The following is a 22,775-nucleotide window of genomic DNA, read 5'->3' as shown; positions in this document are numbered from 1 at the left end:
GACAGAAGGCTATTAGAGGATCAAGCCTGATTCCTCAGGGTTTAAGTTACAACCTTCCTGAGGTTCTTGTGTACTATTTCTGCGAGCATGGGAGGATTTCAGAACTATTTTGGCTGACATATCTTGAAGATCTTTAAAGTCACCAATTCAAGCCTGCTTCTAACATCTACCATGATAGTCAATAAACCATAACATTCAATAAAAACCCACTGCTGATGTTTAGTGTATTAACTGGCACAACATGGCTTGTTGGTCTAGAACTGTTACCAACAGAGCCTGGAGTAGTCCCTCCTGTCATATGGGCTTCCTGATTTAAGCGACAGTGAGAGGACCATCCCTGGACTATCTGCCCTGATCAGCACCTTAGTTATATGCTATAGGATAACCCATGTTATATGAATATAATACCTCTCAGTGTGCACTAGGTAAATAAACATACTTTGGAAGAATAACAGCCTCAGTTTCATGCTACTCTATTCACCTATGTCCATTGTGTTTCTCTTGTCCTCAAAATTGCTAAATTTGAAATATTTTTCTACCACTTTTCCAAGATAGAATTTGAAGCTGGAGTACAACGACAAGTGCCTATGCTGCAGTTATAGGATGTCAATGAGCTGGGCTCACTGCCCAGGCAAAGCCTGACTTGCAGGTGTGTTGTGGGAAAAGCCTTGCCTCTGAGTCTAGTCCATGAGAAGCTGAATCTAAATCCTTATTTTATCAGTTCATTAGGTCAGGCCACAGGGGAATACTCACACCAATCAAAATCACAGTTTTGCTGCCTAGACCAGGTTTTCTTGGTAATCTACGTACCTGTAAGTCTGAAATAGTTATTGGCAAGCTGCCTTGTGACACTGGAAAAAGAACAGAAATAGATGGTAATATGTATTTTATTCAAGTTATGGAAAAAACATAACTTGTATAAAATACTTTAACTTGGATAAAAATAATCTCATGAGTGTTCCACATCTCATGAGATCAGATCCCTCGATGATCTGATGAAACAGAGCCCCCTGAACAAATTTTGGTCTGATAAATTCTTATTATGCCTTATTTCACTGATTCTAAGATTCACATTTTTAACATCTTTCAATATATTGCATGAAATATGGTAACTGCCTTTTTATTACTCTCCATTCAGACTTCTACCTTTCCTGAATCACCTCACTATATTGTAATGCACGTTACAGATATCTTGTGTCCCAACCATGAAGATCCATTCTGGTCACATGATCAGACCTGGAGATTTCCCAAATTCCCTTCATCCCCAGGTACATAAATCTTCTCTCAGATGGACTCAAAAGGCCTGTGCCATAAGATTGGGTGAATCTTAGTCCCCTGACTAGTGATCAAGCCTGTGTCCTCTGCAGTAGAAGCTTGGAGTCCCAACCACTGGACCACCAGGGAATTCCCACCTCAGATGGATTCACTTCTGCAGATGGCTAAACTCTACCATTTTTTTCACATTTTTATTGATCTCCCTTTTAAAGATCTAAACTTAGCTTTAAATAGATGATACCTTTAGTACAGTGGTCAAAAACATTTGGCAGTAAGATCTAAAGCCCATATATCAAAGTTTAGTTCAGTTCAGTCGCTCAATCGCGTCCGACTCTTTGTGACCCCGTGAATCGCAGCACGCCAGGCTTCCCTGTCCATCACCAACTCCTGGAGCTTGCTCAAACTCAAGTTCATCGAGTTGGTGATGCCATCCAGCCATCTCATCCTCTGTCGTCCCCTTCTCCTCCTGCCCCCAATCCCTCCCAGCATCAGGGTCTTTTCAAATGAGTCACCCCTTCGCATGAGGTGGCCAAAGTATTGGAGTTTCAGTTTCAGCATCAGTCCTTCCAATGAACACCCAGGACTGATCTCCTTTAGGATGAACTGGTTGGATCTCCTTGCAGTCCAAGGGACTCTCAAGAGTCTTCTCCAACACCACAGTTCAAAAGCATCAATTTTTCAGCGCTCAGCTTTCGTCACAGTCCAACTCTCACATCCATACATGACCACTGGAAAAACCATAGACTTGACTAGACAAACCTTTGTTGGCAAAGTAATGTCTCTGCTTTTTAATATGCTATCTAGGTTGGTCATAACTTTCCTTCCAAGGAGTAAGCGTCTTTTAATTTCATGGCTGCAGTCGCCATCTGCAGTGATTTTGGAGCCCCCCAAAATATCCAGGTTACTCCTGTCCAAACTCCCTATCAAGGTTCTTATCTTTGTTTTCAGCTTTAGCCAGACAACAAACACTTATTGATGCACTTTTACAAGAGTGGACATGTTATCTCATTGCAGCAAAATTTAACACATTAAAATGATCGAGTCTCAGGAATTTTTCCATGAAGGATTTAATACCATAATATTGTCATTGCTTCCCAGGTGGCTCAGTGATAAAGAATCCATCTGCCAGTGCAGGAGATGCAGGAGACTCAGGTTCAATCCTGGGTCAGGAACATCCCCTGGAGTAGGAATTGGCAACACACACCAGAATTCTTGCCTGGGAAATCTCATGGACAGAGGAACCTGGCAGGTTGTAGTCCATGGGGTCACAAAGAGTCAGACATGACTGAGCAACTGAGCACACACATATGTCCTGGCTAAGGGGCTTGCTATTTCCTTTCCCAACTCTTTATTTAAGAACTCTGGTTTTGGATGAAGCATGACATAAAACAAGTTTACATAACAGAGCCTGCACCACATAATCATAGATTACAGCTGATGATAAAAGAAAAATAAGCACTTTACATAGGATGACGCTCTAGAAAGAATTTAAATTACAAACCTACACTGAAACCCTCTTGGCTTTTACTAGGCTCTAGAACTGATAATATCCAACTGCAATATATAAATTACTATGTTTAGAGCCAGCACTTGACTCTTAATCAAATCCTCATGCTATTTAATCTGAGATGTTAACACTTTTAATAATTGGTAGGTGATCTTTTCATATAAGGACACATTATATTTATATATGGTTCAGAGAAGCATTTGAAAATTTACAGTTGGAGCCCAAGTCCTATTAATTTAGCAAGTAAAAATTATTGTAGCTAATGAAATATTTGACTTTTTTAAAAATGGAAAACTTTAAAGAATACATTCCTCAGTTGTGGTTTAGAAGGAAAGAACACACTCTCTGAAGGCCTGGGCCTGGTTAGCACAGGACATGCAGTGTGTTCCATGCTGCCTGCTTTTCTTGCTTTATGGATTATTCCCAATCACCCTAGGAAAGGTTGATTATCTTGTCTATAATGGTAAAAATAGAGAGGCTCAGAGACATTAAAATGAAAACAGAAAATCTGTCCCATATACTAAAGCCAGTTTCAGAACTACTATTTTTTTGTCTTAATGTTTAACCCAGAGCTCATGAGCTTTCCACTAGCAACCGTCAATGAATTCAACATGTGATACAAAAGGTCTGCATTTAGTATGATAAATACTCTGACAGTGCCAACCCCAGGTAATTGAAGGCGGGAATGTGATGTGAAATAAACAATTTTACAAGGCAGAACACCTTGAGAGATCAATGTAAGTAACTAGTAGGAAGTGTTATGTAATTAATAGTTTCAAAAACAACATCATCATAACTTGGTCTCCTAGACACTGAAATCAGAAGCTCCTTGATATGCTATATAGCATGGTTTCAAACAAAAAGCTTTTGTTCAGTACATGTTTTTGTGGGACAGCGTAACTATGCAGCCCCTATAGGTCAACAAACACAGGACAGAGCTGACCAATGACTCATGAAATCTATCCTGAGATCTCCCTCCTCAGTTTCAAAACATTCATTTAGCACTGCATTAGAGAAATAGTCAACAGCTTGTCAGTCTTTTCCCTATCTTGACCTGGGTTCTGAACAGATTAGGCTTTTTACTTCAACTTGGAATTTAACTCATTTAAAAAATTTCATACACATTTAGGTAAAATAAAAAATTCACCTAAGACAAGACAATGTATTTAATTTATAATATATATTATACTTACATATATATATTTTAAATACTCTTTTGATTAATAGTAAAATTTTCCTAAGTAGACTTAAAAGTTAGATTTTGAAAAGAAAAACCACCATAGGGATTTCCCTAGTGGTTCCATGGCTAAAACTCCATGCTCCCAATGCAGGGAGCCCAGGTTCATTCCCTGGTCTGGGAACTAGATCTCACGTAGTGCAACTAAATCTTCAAGTGCTGCAACTAAAGATCCCACATGCCACAACTAAGACCTGGCACAGCCAAATAAATAAATTAAAATTAATAAAAATTTTAAAAGCCACTATACAGTAAAAGTAACTTTTTTTCTCTTTCCTTAAACTTCCAGAAGGAAAATGAACCATCACGGAAGATTATCTTGGCACTATTTATGAACTTTGTCCGGCATTTGGGTCTTTTCACCTTTGTCTTTAAGAGTAGTGATAATGTTACAGTGATTTATTATTTGTATTCTGAGCTTTGAATACCAGACTAACTTCTTTTTACATAATTATTATGAAAGAGAAGAAAATATTTTGTTTTCCTGTGGACAGTTTGATATGCTTCATTCTAAATTGAAATTATTTAGTTCTAAGACCAGGCAATCTAATCACATGGACCACAGCCTTGTCTAACTCAATGAAACTAAGCCATGCCAAATAGGGCCACCCAAGATGGACAGGTCTTTGTGGAGAGTTCTGACAAAATGTGGTCCGCTGGAGAAGGGAAAGGCAAACCACTTCAGTATTCTTGCCTTGAGAACCCCATGAACAGTATGAAAAGGCAAAAAGATAGGACACTGAAAGATGAACTCCCCAGGTCAATAGGAACCCAAGATGCTACTGGAGATCAGTGGAGAAATAACTCCAGAAAGAATAAAGAGATGGAGCCAAAGCAAAAACAACACCCAGTTGTGGATGGGACTGGTGATAGAAGCAAGGTCCGATGCTGTAAAGAGCAATATTGCATAGAAACCTGGAATGTTAACTCCATGAAACGAGGCAAATTGGAAGTGGTCAAACAGGAGATGGCAAGAGTGAACGTCGACATTTTAGGAATCAGTGAACTAAAATGGACTGGAATGGGTGAATTCAACTCAGATGACCATTATATCTACTACTGTGGGCAGGAATCCCTTAGAAGAAATGGAATAGTCATCATAGTCAACAAAAGAGTCCAAAATGCAGTACTTGGATGTAATCTCAAAAATGACAGAATGATCTCTGTTCGTTTCCAAGGCAAACCATTCAATATCACAGTAATCCAAGTCTATGCCCCGACCAGTAATGCTGAAGAAGCTGAAGTTGAACGATTCTTTGAAGAACTACAAGACCTTTTAGAATTAACACCCAAAAAAGATGTCCTTTTCATTATAGGGGACTGGAATGCAAAAGTAGGAAGTCAAGAAACACCTGAAGTAACAGGCAAATTTGGCCTTGGAGTATGGAATGAAGCAGGGCAAAGGATAATAGAGTTTTGCCAAGAGAATGCACTGGTCGTAGCAAACACCCTCTTCCAACAACATAAGAGAAGACTCTACACATGGACATCACCAGATAGCCAACACCGAAATCATACTGATTACATTATTTGCAGCCAAAGATGGAGAAGCTCTATGCAGTCAACAAAAACAAGACCAGGAGCTGATTATGGCTCAGAATATGAACTCCTTATTGCCAAATTCAGACTTAAATTGAAAAAATTTGGAAAAACCACTAGACCATTCAGGTATGACCTAAATCAAATCCCTTGTGATTATACAGTGGAAGTAAGAAACAGATTTAAGGAACTAGATCTGATAGAGTGCCTGATGAACTACGGATGGAGGTTCATGACATTGTACAGGAGACAGGGATCAAGACTATCCCCAAGAAAAAGAAATGCAAAAAAGCAAAATGGCTGTCTGAGGAGGCCTTACAAATAGTTGTAAAAAGAAGAGAAGAGAAAAGCAAAGGAGAAAAGGAAAGATATACGCATTTGAATGCAGAGTTCCAAAGAAGAGCAAGGAGAGATAAGAAAGCCTTCCTCAGTGATCAGTGAAAAGAAGTAGAGGAAAACAATAGAATGGGAAAGACTAGAGATCTCTTCAAGAAAATTAGAGATACCAAGGGAACATTTCATGCAAAATGGGCTCAATAAAGGACAGAAATGGTATGGACCTAACAGAAGCAGAAGATATTAAGAAGAGGTGGCAAGAATACACAGAACTGTACAAAAAAGACCTTCACGACCCAGATAATCATGATGGTGTGATCACTCACCTAGAGCCAGACATCCTTGAATGTGAAGTCAAGTGGGCCTTAGGAAGCATCACTGCAAACAAAGCTAGATGGAATTCCAGTTGAGCTATTTCAATCCTAAAAGATGATGCTGTGAAAGTGCTACACTCAATATGCCAGCAAATTTGGAAAACTCAAGCAGTGGCCAGAGGACTGGAAAATGTCAGTTTTCATTCCAATCCCAAAGAAAGGCAATGCCAAAGAATGCTCAAATTACCTCACAATTGCACTCATCTCACACGCTAGTAATGTTCAAAATTCTCAAAGCCAGCCGTCAACAATACGTGAACTGTGGACTTCCAGATGTTCAAGCTGGGTTTAGAAAAGCCAGAGGAACCAGAGATCAAATTGCCAACATCTGCTGGATCATCAAAAAAGCAAGAGAGCTCCAGAAAAACATCTATTTCTGCTTTATTGACTGTGCCAAATCCTTTGACTGTGTGGATCACAATAAACTGTGGAATATTCTGAAAGAGATGGGAATACCAGACCACCTGACCTGCCTCATGAGAAATCTGTATGCAGGTCAGGAAGCAATGTTAGAACTGGACATGGAGCAACAGACTGGTTCCAAATTAGCAAAGGAGTACATCAAGGCTGTATACTGTCACTCTGCTTATTTAACTTATGTGCAGAGTACATCATGAGAAACACTGGGCTGGATGAATCACAAGCTGGAATCAAGATTGCCTGGAGAAATATCAATAACCTCAAATATGCAGATGACACCACCCTTATGGCAGAAAGGAATGAAGAACTAAAGAGCCTCTTGATGAAAGTGAAAGAGGAGAGTGAAAAAGTTGGCTTAAAGCTCAACATTCAGAAAACAAATATCATGGCATCCAGTCCCATCACTTCATGGCAAATAGATGGAGAAACAGTGGAAATAGCGAGAGACTTTATTTTGGGGGGCTCCAAAATCATTGCAGATGGTGACTGCAGCCACGAAATTAAAAGATGCTTACCCCTTGGAAGGAAAGTTATGACCAACCTGGACAGCATATTAAAAAGCAGAGACATTACTTTGCCAACAAAGGTCCGTCTAGTCAAAGCTAAGGTTTTTCTAGTAGTCATGTATGGATGTGAGAGCTGGAGTATAAAGAAAGCTGAGCGCCAAAGAATTGATGCTTTTGAACTGTGGTGTTCGAGAAGACTCTTCAAAGTCCCATGGAATGCAAGGATTTCCAACTAGTCCATCCTAAAGGAAATCAGTCCTGAATATTCATTGTAAGGACCGATGCTGAAGCTGAAACTACAATACTCTGGCCATCTGATGAGAAGAGCTGACTCATTTGAAAAGACCCTGATGCTGGGAAAGATTGAAGGCAGGAGGAGAAGGGGATTACAGAGAATGAGATGGTTGGATGGCATCACCGACTCAGTGGAGATGAGTTTGAGTAGACTCCAGGAGTTGGTGCTGGACAGGGAGGCCTGGTGTGCTGTGGTCCATGGGGTTGCGAAGAGTTGGACAGGACTGAGCAACTGAACTGAAGACCAGGCAATGACATGTGGCTGATACCAGAAATACGTTTGCTATCATATCAGGGTGGTACATAATTTAAAATAAAGGATAAGCAACAATTTCACTCTAAGGAACTTCTCTTATTATTGTACAAACAGTAATAATGAATTCCACACAACACCTTATAACTTAGTGACTTACCTGGTGGGTCAGTGGTTAAGCCTCCCTGCTGCCAATGCAAGGGACACCTCTTGGATCCTTGGTTGGGAACAAGAGGTTCCCAACCTCTTGTTGGAACACATGCCCCAAGATGAGACCAAAGAAATAATAAATAAACATGGTGTAGTTTAAAACAACGCATTGGTTCTGACACTTTACGTTAAATATAAACTTTAACCCTGTTAGTTTCGGTAATGAATTTTTGTCCACAAACGCCTACGTTTATGGGCAAGTGGTGCTGCTGCTGCTGCTGCTGCTGCCGCCAAGTCACTTCAGTCGTGTCCGACTCTGTGCGACCCCACAGACTGCAGCCCACCAGGCTCTGCCGTCCCTGGGATTCTCCAGGCAAGAACACTGGAGTGGGTTGCCATTTCCTTCTCCAATGCATTAAAGTGAAAAGGGAAAGTGAAGTCGCTCAGTCGTGTCCGACTCCTAGCGACCCCATGGACTGCAGCCTACCAGGCTCCTCAGTCCATGGGATTCTCCAGGCAAGAGTACTGCAGTAGGTTGCCATTGCCTTCTCCAATGGGCAAGTGGTAGGTGTAGGCAATTCATCAGCTGCCTGTTTCCCTCTTATTATGGGATTGCTCTGAGAACTCAGGGCTCATTATGTAAAGGGCATCCTTATTAGCCAGGTGCAGTATTTTTCATCCTCCTGGAGGTTGGCCTTTAGCATTGGGTTACTAAAACGAGGGTTGTGGAGCCTCGTTGAACGAGGCCTGCAGAGAGTTGTTGACGCAGGAACAGAGCTCGGGAATCCACGCCCCCTAGTGCACGGGCCTTGCAGGAGGCTGAGCTCAGAGCTTTCGCTCAGAAGGCACGGAGGGCTCGGAGCGTGGTGGGCTGCCTCCGGATTACCTTCAGGAGTCCAGCTCTCCTGGGGACACGTCAGCGACGGCCTGGCCCGTACACGTCCAGGACAGGAAGCCCTGAGCCAGGTGGGCAGTGGAAGCGGCAGTCGGGCGACTCCCAGCCCTGCAGACCCCAGGCCTCTCGCCGCGCCAGCGCCCCGGGATTCTGGCGCAAGGCCGGTTGCCCGGGAGTCGCCATGGCAACGGACGCCGGTTTCGGGACTCCGCGGGTGGCGCAGGGCCTAGCGGCCACCTCCGCGGCTCCCATGGAGGTCTATGGCGACTCGGCGCCCGAGACCGAGGAGTGCTGGAGGATTATCAAGAATCTCGAGTGCACTCTTGAACAATTCCGGCTCAGTCCCAGGTGACCCGCGCGACCTGTGGCGCCGGGGCCCGCGCCCCTGCCGGCGCGCCACCGCTCCCGTGTTCTCTAGCTCCAAGCCCCAAGGCAGCTGTTTTGATATCTAAATATACTAGCGTGTAGCAAGCACGGACTCTGGGGCCAGACTGTCTGGGTTCAAATCCTCAAGACACTCTAAGGGCCCAAGACTTGGGCGAGTTAGTCAGCTTCTCTGTGCCGCCTTATCTCTTCAGGAAAACAGCCAAGATGGTGATGCACAGCGCCTCCTTCATAGTTGATAGCGAACATTCAATGAGTCAGTCTGGAAGATCAACATACATATAGGGTACATAGTACCGTGGAAGTGTTTGCCAATATAACTATCTTGTTCTTGACCCTTTGGGACAGTTTTTTCATCTTATAATCCTTTGCTCTCCTCTGTCCCAGTTTTATTTGGATAATGTAGATCTGATGCTTGGGGTGGGGGACGGGGAGGGAAGTCTTTTTCTAAAAACCTTTTGAATTCCCGTAAATGGCCCTCACTAGGTTAACTGCTCTAGGTGCCCTAAGACAGGGGGCCTCGTGGTGCCAGGTGGGCTGGCTGAGACACCAGCCCTGCAACTGGCGTCTCTCTAGGGTAGGATGAAGGGCCCAGAGCCCTGTGGAGGGGACTGACGCAGTGAGATGGCGCTGCCCGCCCAGCTGCCCTCGCTGAACTGTGTTAAGTGAGCGCCTTTGCGAACAGGGATGGGGGTGCACTCAGAACGCGGCTGATTGGTGGTGTGAAAGCACATATTGGCTGTAGCGGATGGTGGCAACGGTGTTAAACTGCCCTAGTTGCTGACTAAGAGAGATGACTTCCTACCCCGGATTCCTTGGTGGTCCGTGGTGGGGAGCTTCTCCAGCAAAATGCACTGGCTGTGCTCAGCGGCCAAACTGACGTGCCTGGGGCTCAATCAGTGCTTGTTGTCTGAATAAAGGAGCCGCCGATGCCCCTGTGAGTTTCTCTTCATCGGCAGGACCCAGGCCAGTGTTGGTGCTCTGGTATCTGGTGTGTGTGGGAGAAGCTGCAGTCTTGGGGTGAGGAGAGAATCAGGCACTGGGGAGGCACCAGTCAACAAACCACGGACAGAAGCCTGTCCTTTCTGAAGTTTACATCCTAGGTAGAAACCAGCAATAAACAAGCCGACTCCATAATAAAGTCAGTTAAGTGGTGGTGAGTGCTAACGAGGAAACAGAGCAGAAGAAACAACCTGTGGAGTGGGGAAGGGGGTCCTAATTTTATTTTTCTGGTCATACCATGTGGAGTGTGGGGATCTACCAAGGATGTAACCCAGCCTCCTGCATTGGAAGTGCTGAGTCTTAACCTCTGGACCACCAGGTAAATCTTACAGGGTTATAATTTTAGATTCTGTAGTCAAGGAAGACTTCTTGGAAATGACTTTGGAGGGGAAGAACTGCAGACTTGAGGGGGGAACCTTTCTGCTCTATGAGGGAGCAAGTGTTCCAGGCAGAGGACAAGAAGTAAAAGAGAGTGGGCATAGGTGTCACAGGACCAGCAATGAGGCTGGTGTGGCTGGAGAAGAGTGATGTGGGAGAGCAGTGGTGATGAATGAGATCAGAGGTAAGAGGATGGATGGTGCTCATGGTGTGGAACCTAGATCATTGTAAGGACTGCAGCACTGACCTTGAATGAGGTGGTCAGATGTGGTTTTTCCAACACCCCCAAGCAGTTCTCTAATTCTCAGCAGACAGTGATTGGGTGTGTCTTGTAGTTTGCTTATTTATTTATTTTACTTAAAGTATGGTTGCTGTACAATATTATGTATTATAAGTCACAGGTGAACAATAGAGTTATTCCTAATTTTTAAAGGTTATACTCCATTCATAGTTATTATAAAATGTTGGCTATATTCCCCATGATGTACAGTATATTCTTGTAGCTTACGTCAGTTCAGTCCAATCTCTCAGTCATGTCCAACTGTTTGTGACCCCATGGATTGCAGCACACCAGGCTTCCCTGTCCATCACCAACTCCCAAAGCTTGCTCAAATTCATGTCCATCAAGTCAGTGATGTCATCCAACCATCTTATCCTCTGTCATCCCCTTCTCCTCCCTCTTTTAGTCTTTCCCAGCATCAGGGTCTTTTCCAAGAGTCAGTTCTTTGCATCAGGTGGCCAAAGTATTGGAGTTTCAACTTCAGCATCAGTCCTTCCAATGAATATTCAGGACTGATCTCCTTGCAGTCCAAGGGACTCTCAAGAGTCTTCTCCAACACCACAGTTCAAAAGCATCAACTCTTCGATGCTCAGCTTTCTTTATAGTCCAACTCTCACATCCATACACGACTACTGGAAAAACCATAGATTTGACTAGAGGGATCTTTGTTGGCAAAGTAATGTCTTTGCTTTTTAATATGCTATCTAGGTTGGTCATAACTTTTCTTCCAAGGAGCAAGCATCTTTTAGTTTCATAGCTGCATTCACCATCTGCAGTGATTTTGGAGCCCCAAGAAAGAAAATCTCTCACTGTTTCCATTGTTTCCCTATCTATTTGCCATGAAGTGATGGGATTGGATAGTTTATATTATACTGCTTAATCCCTTACCCCTATCTTGCCCCTCCCTCTTTCCCTCTCCCCACTGGTAACCACTAGTTTGTTCTTGTGTCCTGCAGTTTAACTGGAGATAGTGTCAGATTCCACAGGTTAAGGGCTCAGTCCCACAAGACTGTCCCTGTCCTCCCTCTTCAGAGGCTAATTGCAAGTCCAGGTTGTCACCTGTGCTTTTGACAACCAGGGCTAACTCAGAGGTTCCTCTAGTTCAGTTAATTTGCTAGAGTGGCTCATAGAACTCAAGAAACCCGTTTACTTACTTGGCTACTGGTTTATTACAAAGACTGTTAAAGGACAGGAATGAACAGCCAGAGGAAGAGATAATTAGGGTGAGGTCTAGAAGGGTCTGGGGCACAGGGGACTCTATCCCTGTGAAATTTGGGGTGCACCTCATGAATTCATTCTTGTTTACCAACCTGGAAGTTCTCTAAACCCTATAATTCAGGGATTTTTTTTTATAAACTCTTCATTACACAGGCAAAATTGACTGAATCATTGACTTTTTGTGATTGATTCAACCTCCAGCCCTCTCTGGAAGTAAGGTTGGGAGAGGTGGGATTGGAAGTTCTAACCCTCTCCTTCTGGTTGGTTCCCCTGGCAACCACCTCCATCCTTAGGGGCCTTTCAAAAGCCACTTCATTAACATAAAATCAGGTGTGGTTGAAAGGGGCTTCTCATGAATAGCCAAAGACACCCAGTTCACCTTTTCCCCCTATTTCAGGACAGCAGACCAAATATTACAATAAAAGATTCTCTCATTGTACTTGTCGCTTAGGAAATTCCAAGGGTTTGGACTGCTGAGAGGCAAGAAGTGTGTATGAAGACCAATATATGTATATTGTATATATATACATATAGGGCTTCCTAGGAAGGGCAGTTGGTAAAGAATCCACTGAGTCAGGAAGATTCCCTGGAATAAGAAATGCCAACCCACTCCAGTATTCTTGCCTGGAAAATTCCTTGGACAGAGGAGCCTGGCAGGCTACAGTCCATGGGGTCACAAAGAGTCAGACATGACTGAGCAACTGAGCATGCACATATCTGTATCTATAAAATTATAAAACACACTGTAGAGATGGGAAGACATGAGGGGAATGGAGCAGAGGAATCACATTATCTGGTTTATCTTTCAACCAAGTTATTCTGGCTATTGTTTTGATATTAGACTCTAATGAGGGGAAACAGTGGGAGACTTTATTTTCTTGGGCTCCAAAATCACTGCAGATGGTGACTGCAGCCATGAAATTTAAAGACGCTTACTCCTTGGAAGGAAAGTTATGACCAACCTGGACAGCATATTAAAAATCAGAGACATGACTTTGCCAACAAAGGTCCATCTAGTCAAAGCTATGGTTTTTCCAGTAGTCGTGTATGGATGTGAGAGTTGGATTATAAAGAAAGCTGAGCATCGAAGAATTGATGCTTTTGAACTGTGGTGTTGGAGAAGACTCTTGAGAGTCCCTTGGACTGCAAGGAGATCCAACCAGTCCATCCTAAAGGAGATCAGTCCTGAATATTCATTGGAAGGACTGATGCTGAAGTTGAAACTCCAATACTTTGGCCACCTGATGTGAAGAACTGACTCATTGGAAAAGACCCTGATGCTGAGAAGACTGAAAGAGGGAGGAGAAGGGGATGCAGAGGATGAGATGGTTGGATGGCATCACCTACTCGATGGACATGAGTTTGAGCAAGCTCCTGGATGGGTGTGCTGCAGTCCATGGGGTGGCCGAGTCAGACACAACTGAATGAGGACAGGGGCAGAAATGGAAACCAGTTAGGGGACTACGACAATAAGCCTCATGAAAAATGACTGTGATGGTAGCATTGGTTGGAAGTTGTGAGACTGGTCAGATTCTAGATTTATGTTGAAAGTAGAACTGATAGGCACAGAGTGCATAAGATTCTGATTTTTTGAACTGACTAACTGGAAGGATGGAAGTCCCATGAGCTGGGATGAAGAAGATTGAGACGAATAACTTTGTGGGGAATATCATAAGCCTACTTTTTTTCTTCTTCTTTTTTTTTGCTAATTTGGCTGTACCAAGGCTTAGTTGTGGCATGCAAGATCTAGTTCCCTGACCAGGGCTTGAACCTGTGCCCCCTGCATTGGGAACTTAGAATCTTAACCATTGGACCACAAGGGAAGTCCCTCAGAAGCTTACTTTTGGACATAATATCTTGGAAGTAACTCTTAGACATCCATCTAGGCTCTTTGGTTGTATGAGTCTTTAGGGCAAGAACAATAATTTACCCTGTATTCGTCTCAATTCTTGGCTAAGACACCTAGAAAGTTTATTAACATGCATATCTCATGTGTCCATAGGAGTTACCTAGGAAAAATGACTAAAACTCTAAGATGGGCCAAACCACCACCTTGAATACCATCTTCAGATAAAGACAAAAGATGTTGAGTAGAGGGAAGCCAGTTATGGGAGGTTACCAAGAAGAGCAATAAACAAGGGTAAGGTTTGTTATACAAATTTGAATGGGTGCCTTCTCCATTAGTAAGATTCTCTTGTGAATTAGAATCATCTTCCTGGTAGGAGAGGAGGATACTTATAGTGGCGATTTCCTTTATATTTCCTTTATAAATGAAAATTTCTTTTAAAAACAGGTAACTTCTACTCTGCTTCCAGGGTTTCTCCTGTGTCTGCAGTTTCTCAAAACAATTGACTCAAAACAATCCTTATGCTATAGCATCATATTTAGGGGTGCTATATTCTGCTAACCTTCAAGCCTAAAGTTCAGAAGAGAGGCCCAGCCAGGTTGGATATACCAGTGTGGGAGTAATTGGCACACAGATGCACCTAGAAATGGGAGACTTGGTGAGATCACCCAGGAAATGACAAGAGACGTGTGTGAACTTTGGGACACCTCAAACTTGTATGTTCTTTCAAGAGGAAAAAAGTGGAAGCGAGAGTGCTTTGTTTTTGTTTTTTGTTTTATTCCTTATTTGAAATTGAGCAGGGATGTCCCTAGTGGTCCTGTGGTTAAGACTGAGCTTCCAGTGCAGTGGGTGCAGGTTCGATCCCTGATCAAGGAACTAAGATCCTACATACCTAATAGTATGGCTGAAAATAAATAAAAAATTTAAACTGAGCAATACAGCATTGTGAAAATTTAGTGCACTTAATGCTACTTTCTTTGACTAATTCATTAATGAGCATTTGTTAAGATAGATTATTCTAGGATTTAATGAGAAGTGTCACTGCTTTCTGTTAATAAATATTCATGGATCTGTTTTCTGTAATAGGTTAACATGTTAATTTTGTATCTCATTTATTTAAAAAAAGAACCTGTAATTGCTATTTTTCCGAGACTGTATTTTATGCATAATAGCCAAGCTATTATTCAGAAATCAAATTGCTGAGGCTATAAATAAGGACTGTGTAGGAACCACTTAGCTAGTTTGTTGTGATGTGGGTTTCCATTCTAGGCAAAGGGGTTGTCATCTAAAATTAGAGACATTTGGAATTTAAGGGGAAGCTGAAGAATGAACTTTCATGTTTCACTTGGACTCTGAATGAGTCAGAACTTTCTGAATCAGTCATTCAGAAGGTTAGGACCCGTTAGGGATAGTAGAGCATAGACCTGTTCTCACAAGGGATGGAGGATAAGACTCTCACTTCAGGCTTATTTTTTCTTTTTGGCTGTACTGTGTAGCTTGTGGTATCTTAGTTGCCCAACCAGGGATTGAACCAATGCCTTTGGCCATGAGAATTAGAGTCCTAACCCCTGAACTGCCAGGGAATATACAGGCTTGTGATTTTTAGATTAATTACTTACAATCTTTGAGCCTCAGCTTCCATCTCCTCAAAACAAAGAAAGGTAGATAACCTGAGAAAAGATTGTGTGTATTTTTTTTCCCCATTAAAAAATATTTTATTGAAGTATAGTTGATTCACAAAGTTGTGTTAATTTCCGCTGTACAGCAAAGTGACTCAGTTATACATATATATATATATATTCTATTTCATACTCTTTTACATTATGTTTTATCCCAGGATATATATATATATATTTTTTCATTTATTTTTATTAGTTGGAGGCTAATTACTTCACAATATTGTAGTGGTTTTTGCCATACATTGACATGAATCAGCCATGGATTTACATGTGTTCCCCATCCGGAACCCCCCTCCCACCTCCCTCCCCATCCCATCCCTCTGGGTCATCCCAGAGATTGTGTGTATTAAGACAGATGCCTTGACTAAGCACAGGGGACAAGTTTAAGCATTCAGTTGTTAAAAAACAAAATTCAACTGAGTAGATTTGCAGATCTGATTGGCTTTGTTAGGTGGTTCATGGATTGGACAGCATCCCGTCCAGCAATTGTAAGGGAGCTCCAAGGGGCCTGTACACAATGGGAGGTTTTTATAGGGAAAAGGGTGGGACAAGGGAGATGTTACCATAAAGGGAAAAAAAGCAAGAAGATAAAAAAGCATTGTTTTTAGGCCAGGACTTATCTTTGCAGGGGAAAGGGCAAGGCAGGGGTTTTATCATGCAGATTACCCCTTCTTCCTTTGGGGGCAGAGTGGAGAGGGGCCACAGGACAGATTATCTTCTTGGTGCTGACCAGAAAATTCCAGACTGGTTAATTAAGGCTAACATTTCTGGGGAAGGTTGAAACCGAAATTAAGTCAGGTATTAAGTCTGAATTTGGTATCTTGCACTTTAGAATAAGTAATGCCATTTTGAGCCTGTGGTTTTCTGTTTAACACAATAAATAGGCACTAATTTTATTTTTACCACCTGGAGGAGGTATCTATAAAATTCTTCAAACTGGTTTTAAAATATCATACTGTATTACTGTAATATTATGGCACCAGAGGGAATAACTGAAAACATTATTCCAAGTTTCTAAATCATATCCTAAAGATACATGTATTGGGGTGATTTTTTGCACTTCTATTCTTTTTCCAGCTTTGAGATATAACTGACATGTAACGTTGTATATTTATCATAAAACCTGCTCACATTCATAAGTTACCACCCACCCTAGATCTTTAGCTTAAAATGGGAAGGAAGGAAAGAACATACATGGTCAAGCTTATTGAAAAATGAAGCTGAATAACAAATAGGAGCTGCTTGGTGCTAGGGAGGGGGAGGAATTGCATTTCTCAGCTGGAAGGATGAATCATGGAGGTCTGTTAAGTGGGAGGCATTGCAGAAAGAAACAGTTTTAAGTTTAGGTGGTGTTTGTATTTATCGTATTGATGCAGCACTGTGGGTTCAAACAGGAGATAGAAACCTCACCAGTATTTGAACAAGGAACAAATATTTCTTGTTTCTTTAATGTTGTTATTTATTTGTTTTTGGCTGTGCCGGGTCTTCGGTGCTTTCCGCTGCTTTCTCTAGTCGCGGTAAGCGGGGGCTATTCTTTGTTGAGATCCATCAGCTGTTCACTGCAGTGGCTTCTCTTGTTGTGGAGCGCGGGGGTCTAGGCAGGCAGGCCCAGTAGTTGCGGCTCCCGGCCTCTAAAGCACAGGCTCAGTAATCATGGCAGATGAGCTTAGTTGCTCTGCCGCTTGTGGAATCTTCTCGGACCAGAGATCAAACCCATGTCCCCTGCATTGGCAGACAGATATCCACTGTGCCACTAGGGAAGTCCTATGTCTTGTTTCTTATTAAATATTAACAAGGATTTTTAGCTCAATTTAAAAAAAGCTCTAAGCAGCATTGCAATAACAAATGTAGCTGTGACCCCAAGGGCAGAAGAGTAAATGTGGACAGAACTAAGAATTTAAAAGGTCCCCTATTCCCACCAAACGCTGAGATTAAGACCTCTTGGGAGAGGATGTGGCTGGTGGTAGAGACACTTGCCAAAGGGTGCCAGCCAGAGCTGGTCCATGGGCCTGACTTGTTGAGTGGCCATGGTGAACTTGGTGAAAGATACAGGCAGGCCAAGGTTCTTTATATAGCTGAGAAATCCAAATAGTCGTTCCTGAAGGTTCTGAGCCCTCAAGAGTCCTGCCTTTTCAGGGGAGTTGGCTGTAATTTTTTCATTAATCTTTACTATTGAATGTGGAAATGCTCAGAGTCACTCCAGAGAATCTCCTGAGTTCCAGACGTAGTCCTTGACTCCTCTGTGTACCAACAACCTGCTTTCTTGATGATCAGAATTAATCACTTCAACCAGTAGTGTGCCCTCTTTCTCTGCCTTTGGTTTAGTGGTGTAGGGATCACACAGTGGCCAGGCACCATTCAATTCACTCTCATCTAATTCAGTAGAACCATTGTTGTGCTTCCCAGTAGAAGCAATCTCCCTTTGGGAACTAAGACCTCCAAGCCAGCAGGTCATAAAGTTTCTGGGAAAGGAAGCAATGATTTCAGGGGTGGGTTACTAGGTGTAATAGTGAGAGGCGCCTCTTGCATTTTTACCAAGATTCTTGGACCTACGGCTGTGGGAGAGATGGTCCCATGTGCTGAGTGGAGGAGAAGAAGAATCTCTCTCCTATCATTTCTGCATTCTTGGCTGAGCCCCCCTTCCCCCATAATAAAAGACAGATTAACTCGAGAAAAAAACAAAATAAGTTTAATAACATCTATTCCTCCTGAATACAAGGGAGATACCCAGGAAATCGGAGTAACTCCTTGAAATGGTTCAAACCACTACCTTAAATAGAATCTCTACCTAAAGACAAAAACAGATGTTGGGAACCAGTTATGGGAAGTTCCAGAAAAAGCACAGTAAACAGGGGGATGGTTGTACTGCAGATTTAAGCTCATGCCTTCTCCATTGATAAGAGTTTCTAGAGATTTACGCCTAAAATACTGACAGTTCTTACTAAGTGAAATTGGCAGGATCTGAGGTTGCATCTGACTTTTAAAAAATAGTTTACTTTGAAATAATTTCAAATATACAGAAAAGTTGTCAGAACAGAACTAAGAACTCTTCACCTAGATTCTTCAGTTCTCAACATTTTCCCATGTTTGTTTTCTCTCTCTTCTTCCTCCTCACCCCCTGCCTCTGTACACACATAACACACACACTCACACTCACCCAGACATTCATTATCATCAGTCTTTTTAGAACCTTCTGAGAGCATGTTACAGACATGTTTCCCATTAAGTGTGAATTTCCTAAGCATTCAAGGGTGTTTTTCCTAAAATGGATGTTTTTTCCTGCATGACCAGCACACACTCTCAAATCAGCAGATCCACACTGCACAACCCTATCGCAGCCTCCTTTCAAGCTGGGCCAAAAGCACCAGTAATGACTTTTTTTTCCTTTCTGGTCCAGGATCCTATCTAGCAGTGTGCGTTGTCTTTAGCTATCCTGTCGCCTCAGACGCGTCCAGCAGGAAGAGTTCTTCAGCCTCTCCCCACTGTTCATGTCCTTGACACTTTTTTAAAAAGTACAGACCTTCTGTAGCATGACCAGCACTACCTGGGTCCATCTTCTGTTTCCTTATAACCAGACTCAGGTCATGCGTTCTTGGCAGGAAGGCCACGGAAATGAAGCTGTGTATTCTCAGGGCATCAGTTTAGCCAGTACGTGTCATTCAGTCTATTCCCTCATTGGTGCTTTAACCTTGACTTTGCTGGGTTGGTGTCTCCCAGGTCTGCCATAAATTCACCCTTCTTCCCTTTGTAATAAATTACTATTTTGTGTGTAGGGAATGTGTGCATGTGTGGTAAGTTGCTTCAGTTGTGTCTGACTCTTAGCGACCCTGTGGACTGTAACCTGCCACACTCCTCTGTCCATGGGATTCTCCAGGCAAGGATACTGGAGTGGGCTGTCGTGCCCTCTTCCAGGGTATCTTCCGGACCCAGAGATCGAACCCATGTCTCTTACATCTCCAACATTGGCAGACAGGTTCTTTACCATTAGCACCACCTGTAGGGCCTAAGTATTACAAAATTTACTTTTCCTCCCCTGCCTCCAACTTTATTGAGATATAACTGATGCGGAACACTGTAAGTTTGAGGTGTACAATGTGATGATTTGGCACATTTTTATATTGTAAATCATTATCACAATAAGGTTAGTTGACACATTCATCATCTAACATAGTTACACAGTTTCATACTTCGGTATGAAAATATTTCAAATTGTCTCTCTTAGCAACTTTCAAGTGTACAATATAGTATTATTAACTGCAATTGTCATGCTGTACATTATATCCCAGTACTTATTCATCTTATAACTGAAAGTTTTTACCCTTTGACTAATATCCCCCCATTTCCTTTACCCTCAGCTTGTGGCAACTGTCTCTGTACTCTCTGTTTCTATGAGTTTGACTTTTTTAGATTCCACATATAAGTGCAATCAAACAGTTATCTTTCTCAGTCTGCCTTATTTCACTTAATGTAATGTCCTCAAGGTTCATCTGTGTTTTCGCAAATAACAGGAATTCATTTTCTTTTTTCATGACTTTTCATTATACACACATATGCACACACAACATTTTCTATTTTTTTAAGGTTTATTTTTTATTTATCTGTCTATTTGGTTGCACCAGGACTTAGCTGAGGTTCATGGGATCTTTGATCTTCATTGAGGCCTGAGGGATCTATAGTTGGGGCATATGAGATCTTTCAGTTGTGGCATGTGGGATCTAGTTCCCTGATCAGGGATTGAACCCTGGCCCCCTGCATTGGGAGCATGGAGTCTTATCCACTGGACCACCAGGGAAGTCCACTACATTTTCCTTATTCATTCATCTGTCAGTGGACCCCTGGCTATTGTGAATAACGTCACAGTGAACATGAGAGTGCAGGTAGCCCCTTGGGATAGTGATTTTGTTTCCTTTGGATATATACTCAGATGTGAGACTGCTGGATTATATAGTAGTCTTGTTCAATTTTTCAACAAAATTTCCTTTTCCTAATCAAACTTCCACTGACTAGCTGTAGCCCTTTAGCTAAGCTTAACCCTAGCTGCCATTGATAACTCCCACCCTAATCCATCACCTCTGTAGTGGCTGCCCAATGGTGATTCTCTATTTTCACCATTCTTTTCTATGTTTACTAGAGCGTCTCATTCTCATTTGGACTGCTAGATTCCTGTTTTATTTGATAGGCTGTAATCTGATACTTTCATCATTTATTTTGATGCTAAAATTGTACCAGATATGGCCAGTGGGAATCTCTTCAGTCTAGTTTCTGTCTCTATCATTTTTTTTTTTCACTCTTTCTCCACTTTTTGGAATCACAAGATGTTCCAGGCTCATTTTATGTTTTTATTCTCCCAGCTTTGAAACCAGCCATTTCCCCAAGAGGCCCTGGTTCCTTTTAATGCAGAATGGTATTTAAAAAATCAATGTCTGTGTTTTTGGTGTGTTCATTGCTACTGGGGTGTCATCCCTTCTAGGTTCTCACACTGGACAGAACTAGAAACACATGTCCATAAGTATGTGCACATATTTGTACCTATCACTATTTATCTATGTACATAATTATAAAACCATGCCTTCATACCAGAACTTCCAGTTCCTTCTTTTTTATGTTTGTAAATTTCATTTCTGGGACTGGAGAACTTGACTCCTGTCATCTTCAGTACATTTGCATGTTTGTTCAATTTATTCAGTCTCCCAACCATGTTGCTTTGTTTTGTTTTTGGTCCCACCACTAGGCATGCAGGATCTTAGTTCCCCAACCAAAGACGGAGGCTACTCCCCTTGCATTGGAAGCCTGGGGTTTTAACCACTGGACCGCCAGGGAAGTGCCTGTTTCCATCTTTTTAAAAGCGCATCATCTGTGCACTGGCTTTGCCCTCTGGCTGACCCCCTTGTGGTCACCAGACAACTCTGCCAGTGCCTGGCCTCATTTCCACATGTGGCAGTGTGCAGAGTCACAGAGGGGACCTCTCCCCTGCTGCTCCTGTGAAAAAAGCTTTACCTGCCCCTGACAGGTCTTTTCTCCTGTCACACTCCTCAGAACCAAGTCCCACTCCTGCTCCTAAAATACCTGCCCAGAAGATTGGGATCGCCGCAGTGGCCTGAGACCACAAAAGTGTTACCCTTGATGCTGGGAATTCTCTCACCCTTCCCTGAGTTCTGCAGGAGATAAGTCTGAGGCTCTGCCAGCAGCAAAAAGAGGGAGATTGCCATGGGGTACCCCCCATCATGGTCTGCTCCACCTGGTCAGCAGACAAGGGAGGGTAGATACATGGATACTCTCTCTACGGAGGCTGCATTGAAAAGCCTGGGAATGTTCCTTAGGCTTTCATGGCTCTCTTTTTTTTTAGCTGACATTTTAGAAACCAATGCTTGTGGTAAGTTTGGTCAAATTGACAGAGAAAGGACATCCAGAAACTTGGCCTTCTTGTTGTGGTTTGAAATGTCCATCATTAAAAGTCTGTAGGAGGATTTTACAAAATACTTCTTTCCACTTTGATTTTGGGGGGTGGGGAACTGAGTTTAAAACCAAATACAGTAGAGTGGTGTGATTATCTTAAAGAAGTAGTTCTCAATTTTTTTTTTTTTTTTGGTGTCAGGATCTCTTTACAGTCTTAAAAATTATTGAGGCCCTCAATGATCTTTATGTTTTATTTATTCATAGTTACCATATTAGAAATTTTAAAGGAGAAACATTTAAAATAATGATAAACCAATTCTGTATTAGTATAAGTAATATATTTTAAAGAAAATTGAACTCTTTTCAAGACAGAATCTTTAATGAGAATAGTGTCATTTATATTTTTGCAAATCTTTTCAATGCCTGGCTTAATGGAAAATAGCTGAGTTCTCCTCTCTGCTTCTGCATTCATCTGTCATCCAGGCACATAACCTGTAGCCTCTGGAACTCCACTGAATACTTGTGAGAGAATGATAGGAGAAAAGATAAATCCAATCTTAATAATATTATGAAAATAATTTTGACCTGTGGATTCCCTGAGTGTTCTGGAACCTCCAGGAGTTCTCAGACCACATTTTCAGAACCTCTACTTAAAAGGAATTTTGCTTGCTATGCCCACGCATGATTTACAATGACCTCAAGCAGCAGCATACATAAAACAGTGGATGAGATTTTAAAAGGAGGCTCATAAATTGATCATGTCTCCAAAAATGGAAGTAAGATCAGTGTAGCAATGTGAAATTGTT

General features: G+C 42.2%; 1 protein-coding gene across 1 annotated transcript in view; it reads left to right on the top strand.

The window, feature by feature from the left end:
• Positions 1–22,775, top strand: part of C23H10orf67 (chromosome 23 C10orf67 homolog) — a 161,246-nt gene that overhangs the window by 52,627 nt on the left and 85,844 nt on the right. The window contains exons 2-3 of the mRNA XM_043882788.1: positions 8,707–9,134; positions 16,011–16,061. Coding sequence (XP_043738723.1) covers positions 8,707–9,134; positions 16,011–16,061 — 479 coding nt within the window. The remainder of the gene's footprint in view (positions 1–8,706; positions 9,135–16,010; positions 16,062–22,775) is intronic.

Source organism: Cervus elaphus, chromosome 23, assembly GCF_910594005.1.
Source record: "Cervus elaphus chromosome 23, mCerEla1.1, whole genome shotgun sequence".
NCBI lineage: Eukaryota > Metazoa > Chordata > Mammalia > Artiodactyla > Cervidae > Cervus > Cervus elaphus.
The sequence above is the reverse complement of the archived record's forward strand: the minus strand, read 5'-3'. Positions and strand labels throughout refer to the sequence as shown.